The sequence below is a fragment of the Limulus polyphemus genome, unplaced genomic scaffold (assembly GCF_000517525.1).
Source record: "Limulus polyphemus unplaced genomic scaffold, Limulus_polyphemus-2.1.2 Scaffold9655, whole genome shotgun sequence".
NCBI lineage: Eukaryota > Metazoa > Arthropoda > Merostomata > Xiphosura > Limulidae > Limulus > Limulus polyphemus.
Window position 1 is genome coordinate 11,631 of NW_013675265.1, and position 6,312 is coordinate 17,942.

The 6,312-nt window shown below is 35.8% G+C and overlaps 1 protein-coding gene across 3 annotated transcripts in view; it reads left to right on the forward strand.

The window, feature by feature from the left end:
- LOC106476023 overlaps positions 1-6,312 on the forward strand; it is a 12,338-nt gene that overhangs the window by 2,102 nt on the left and 3,924 nt on the right. For 2 of the 3 annotated variants that reach the window (XM_013936695.2, XM_022380005.1), the window contains exon 2: positions 2,312-2,469. In XM_013936695.2, coding sequence (XP_013792149.1) covers positions 2,420-2,469 — 50 coding nt within the window. In that variant the 5' untranslated portion in view covers positions 2,312-2,419. Of the gene's footprint in view, positions 1-2,311; positions 2,470-4,306; positions 4,833-6,312 lie in introns of those variants that run through there. The other variant, XM_022380007.1, reaches the window with a different exon arrangement.

Below are 6,312 nucleotides of genomic sequence, written 5' to 3' on the forward strand. Positions count from 1 at the left end.
GGTACACAATTAAAAACATTTTATTTAGGCCTATCTATGTCCTTGAAAAAGTTGACGACTCTACATGTTTCGATGTTGCAACGTCAACCTCAGGTCTAAATAAAATGTTTTTAATTGTGTACCAGTTTTAACCTTCAATATTATTTATGATTTTAAGCACTGGTTACTTAAAGTTCCATCTTTGTTAAGAATGAGGTTAAACAGATAATTTGTAACTTGTTACAGCATTATTTGTCAGTCTGTACGTCAGTGTTACATCATTATTCTCAAGATCTCTTTTTCAAGCTGTTTAGTAAAATGGTTATCAGGATCGACATCCTTGTTTTCACTTGATAGTTCAAGGACACTTAATAGCCACTCTGTTTGTGCTTCAACAATACGTCATTGTACATTTCTGTTCTGGTTATTTTGGCATTTCTTTCTTGTTAACGCAAGTTACAGATTTTGTCACCAGTCTTCTTGCAAGATGGCAAATAATAATAATTAAAAACTAAAGGGGGTTCATTTATCTAGATTTCTTCAGGCTGCATAGCCATTGTAGTGGAGTATCTCTTACAATCATCCCTACTCGTTGAACATATATTAACATAATTATAAAAACATGTGAAGTACACATTTTGGGAAATGTGATGATGAGTGGTAAAGGAAATACATGTTGTAATTAATAATTCACAACACATAGCAATGGAAAGTATAAAACACTAGTGTAATATTAAACAATGCAGGCGCAAGTTACAATCAGTTTACTTGTTAATAACAAACATTTAGTATGTTATCTGTGATCATGATGCAAACTTTTATTTATTCTCTCTTAACAACTTTTAGGTTATCAGCTATTTAAGTTAAATTAATTACTCAAAAAAAAAGTCCCTCAGTGGAACAGCATTAAGTATACAGGGTTCGATCCCTTACAATAAACACAACAGGTAGCCCTAAGACAAACAAACAAACCAAAAAATTTAAATTTTGCTGGTTATATTGTTCTTCAACAAAATGAACAACAGAGCTGAAACCAGAGTATATCAGTAACATTTATTCACTGATTGTAGTTATCAAATCAGTTTTATTGATAACATATCTCCAGTTTTGCAACCACGAGTCCCTGACCTGTGTGGTTTCTTCTTCAAGGTAATTCAAAAATTCTGACAGAATGACAAAGGTCCCAGTAATCGACAAAATCCTGGCAGTATGACAATAGTCCCATTATTCTCTAAAATCCCGACAGAATGACAAAGGTCCCAATAATCGACAAAATACTGGCAGTATGACAATAGGCCCATTATTCTCTAAAATCCCGACAGAATGACAAGGGTCCCAATAATCGACAAAATCCTGACATAACAGCATTGGCTCTACTATTCTACAGAATCCTGAAAAATGCGCGGAACTCTTACCACAAAACACACAATTCATCTATTTTCGGAAAACTGTTTATGACTGACAGTTATTGACTATAACTAAGTTAATGACTACAATAAGAGGTTATATTCATCCTTTAATGGCATAATTCAACCTAACTATATAGTTACCATTATCGCAAGAAATGCTAAGGTTAACTGTGAGTGGTAACTTGAAAACTAATTTTATATTTACCTTGTCGCAATACATGTTAAACTGGATACTGACAGTGGTTACTTGGAAACGTTCTTATTACCTTTATCGTAAGACGTTATTACGTCTCCGTTCGTTAGTTAATTTTCCGTAAATTCGTTCCGACGAAACATTAGCGACACAAGTCCTTTCTTAAATAAAACTGGTTTATTCTTTCTGAATATAACTTTGTGATACACTTAATTTCAACAGTCGCGCTATAACAAACGCTATAATTCTCAACGAACGTCTCACGTGCTCGACTCAACAATACTCCGTTCAATTACTCATATTATTGCCGTGACCGTCTTATATATACCAGACTACCCTCAATCTAGTAGTCTCCCGACAATTCACGAAGGTTCGAGAAGGACGTGGCGTGATACTAGTCACGTGACCTCGCTGACGCAACAACGTGTTAAGTTGGACAATAAGAACGATACCTAGGATATTACGTTCTATTACCCAAATGTTAAGTGGGTATGGAGAGGGTTACTTGGATACCATACGCTAAGTGTCTTATTTTTATTCAATCTCGAACACGCACATAAATATATACATTTTAATTCATAAGTTAGTGATATTACTGTACAAACACGTAACGTTTATTATCTTAATATTGCGATATTGTAATTTCTATTTGTCTTTAAGTTAATACAGAGACATCGCGAAGATAACTTATCGAAATTTTCATCATCCAAATTATTGTGTCTCTTCACAGAGAGGATTTTTCTTCATCTGGAGATCGACCGTCGTTGTTCCTGCCTCCGAAACCTGTCTCATTTAGAACACTAGTTGCTACAAACTTTCTCTTGACATTCCCTCGACTATGGCTTTCTTGCCTGCTACTGAAGCGCCATCATATGGACAACAAAAGAGGTAAAGTGATTTCCTAAGAAAATGTTTATCGTTACCGAAGAATTAAATGAACTGCATTCAATATATATGGGGATTTTACCTCAACAACATATCACCAATGTATATAATGGTTAGGTGGTATTTGGTACGATTAAAAACAAAGGGCAGTTCACAAGGCTTAGGTCCTGAGAACCAAGACCTCTCCAAAACCACGGAGTTGGCAGGATTTTTCCAACAACGTAACTACCCGGCTGATGTCATCAAACAACCACGTACACACATCGTACCAGATGCCATCCATCCTTTTAACATACCGTCCCCTCAACAGATAAGTAGCCAATATCATACAAAAAACATTTAAATTACTGATGACTGACCCCACCACTGCCCAAATATATACTACACCTCCCCTAGCACCTTATAGACGTAATCCCAACTTCAAAGACGACAACAACCTCCCGTTGATAAAACTCATCGTTGTACCATATATATTTGTCATACCTGACCATACGTTTCTAACACCACCACAATAACTGGCCCTAGTTACACTTTCCACGTCACATCAGAATGTGTTACCTACTGGCAGTGGCGTGAAGAGGTTCTATGATGCCCGTGGCCTTGTACCTAAGACCTTGGGGAAGGGCGGAAAGGGTTCTACTATTTGATTCGACTCTTTGCGTTGGATGCCCTCCCGATATGGATACCTGGGGCCCCGGCACCTTTCGCCCCCTCCCCCTCTGCACGCTACTGCTTACTGGCTTCAGCGTAGCAGGCGTAACAAACTATATATTGGAGAAACAGCCCCCATCGTTTTCGTGAAAACTTTAGATCTGTAAGAGAAGGCTCCTCTGACTTCCCAGTTCCTAGACACTTCATTTATCCTGACCACAATGGTACCTCCGACATGGTAGTCTCAGTCATGAGAAGTGCGCCACTCAGTAAATTAACACCGTCTGAGCTTCCAAATCAATACCAAGACCCCTTATGTTATAAACGAAAGATTTACTTTCAAATAATTATAAAATTTCGCCAACTTTTTCTCTAATATAATTCCATTAAACATTTTTTTACACGTTTACTTTATCTCTTACTGCTGGTTAAATCCTTACCTATGCTACTACTTTACTATTTTGCGAGCTTATGTTTATTATTTTCAAATTTAAGTTGTCCTAGTTACTGTTTTCCATATTCTTGCTAATTTTAATAATATTTACGTGATAAGTTCGACAATGTTTTTATCAGTATTGTTGTCACAGTGCTCCACGTTGAACGTGTGTAATTAGAATATTTATACTACCTTACCTTTTAACGATTATTTCTGAGCCTAATTTTAGTGTAACACGGTTTTAAGTGCCTGATAAAGGCCGTCTGCTACAAATGTCGCACAACATAAATCGGAAAAAGTTTTCATTTAGACGTGTCAATTTATTCTTTAGTATCATTTATCCAAATATTTCTTCTCACGTCTTGCGGAACAACACACATTCACCAATTCACGTCCCGATTATTTACATGTAATTCTAAGAACATGTGAAATAATAGTCATTATCTTATAACGTCTGTGCCCAGAATACTTGTTACGTAACATGTGAAAGTACTATTTTTTAATTAAACGTTTTCGTATTTCATCAATGTACACAGAGGTACGGGAATCTCCTCAACCCTTGTCACCATACAATATAACATACATTGAGGGAGAATATTACTACGTTCTCGATGCTAACATGTCAGAAGAATACAATGTTTGGAAAGAGGGGCTGTTATAAATAGCTCTGTTCTGTTACAGTGTTGCGCACACGCGCATATTTCTACTAATATATACTGCACGTTTCGTGCAGGAACAGCGACGCAGTCACGGTAAGGCGCACCCGAGGCGGTGCCGTTCAATCGAAACAAGGAACTCCGTTACAGTCTCTCTTTTTTTTTATGCTTTTTTTTGTTTACCTGTTTTGTAAATGCAATTTTCTGAGCATCGTATCTACATATAAGTTGTTTAGTAGGGGAATCTGAGGGCTGTAAAGAAGTGGGTTTGATTAAGATTTAAATAATGATTCGAGAAATGTTTTTAGTATGATTGAATCTTCGTTACTGACTAAGACCAGAGTACAAAAATCAGGCTAATATTAGCTGGTCGACTTGCTCAGGCTGAAGAAACATCTTTAGTCGGCTGTAAGTGACGAAATCAGAAGACATTCTGAACGGGTACAAAATTGGCAGTTTAAATTGTAATAATAATGAAGAAACTGAAATCAAGAATAGCAACAGAATCTGGCCGTGTTCTTTAGTAATAACACACGATGTCTTCGCTAGGCCTTAGAATTCTACGTATAAAGTGAAATGGTAACCCACATTGATGCACGGTTGCGACTTTACTACAGGGAAAGGTATAATTTTCAGGATAAAATCAACCTTGTTATTGTTTTTCTTTACCTTTTTTTTTTGTAATATGAAATGTATTTAGTTATAACGTTATATGATACGTTTGCAAGATTTTTTTCTTTGTACTACTATTAGTACAGGTAATTTAGTTTGTAGACGTAATCTTATTGTGTTATAAAATTGACTGATAATTTTTGTTTAAATGAAAACAGAAAATTAACAATTTACGATTTATAAGCAAGTTTTTTCTAAAGAACATTGGGCTGTCTTCAGGTACAGAACACAGACTAATGTCCTGTTGAAACATATAGTGTGTTCTCTATGTAAATAGTTTTAATTATTCCCATAAATTATTAAAAAAAGTGAATTTTACATTTGTGTGTCAAGTTATCAGGTAATGTACGTTTTCCGTTTATACAATATTATCTAATTTAGTACTTAACAGTCTCTAACAGTTATATTGTAGTGCCAATTACTACTGTATATACAGGTTTTTAGTAGTGGTAGTTATTGTGAATGATCTTACATGTTATGTATTTCTTCTTCTGGTTCTTTCTTCCTGGTTCATTATTATTGATATCATTATCTTGATATTAATAAAGTTCTCTTTTTGTATTCATAGTTTGAATTCTTTATTTACAATGTCCTGGTTAGGCACCCTTTTATTAGTGGTTAATATTTTGTGAAACTTTTTTTAATAAATCTGGTTTTTCATACCCTGGTAGTAACCTTGTTATTTGATATGGTACAGTGCACTTGGCACTTGAACAGGGACCTTTTCTCTGACACCTTCAGATATTTATGAGTTTTATTTGGATTTACTTTAGTTAGTGTTCTAGCAATAAGTTAAAGTATAGTGGGAAGTTAAAAATGATTGACATTTATTGTGTAAAGCAGTTAAATGAATTGAGATGGAGATCAATGAAACTGAGTCAAACTTGAACTAGGCCACTGAAGTTTTGACTGAGCATGTGCAGATGTTAACATGCTGGGTAACAGACTTGTTGGCAAGAGACATGACTCCTCTATCTCCCTTCAAACTGCTACATGATTACGATCTGTAAACAGTCTGTCTACAATAAGGAAGTACCATCACACTACTGCAGTTAACCCTCCTCCCAAGTAAGTACCATCACACTACTGCAGTTAACCCTCCTCCCAAGTAAGAGCCATCACACTACTGCAGTTAACCTTCATTCTGTAAACAGTCTGTCTACAATAAGGAAGTACCATCACACTACTGCAGTTAACTCTCCCCCCGTGTCTTCTGAGAAATGTAATGATATGTCCCTGTTAATTAATTTATTAAGAGTTTGAAAAGACATTTTTACCTTTAACAAATATCCGAGAATAGGTGAATGGAAACTGCAGTATCATATTTGAGGGAAAGGCCACTGGAATTGGCCCTTCCCTTACATTTCCACCATCTAATGGCCCTTCCCTTACATTTCCACCTTTAGATGGTGGAAATGTAAGGGAAGGGCC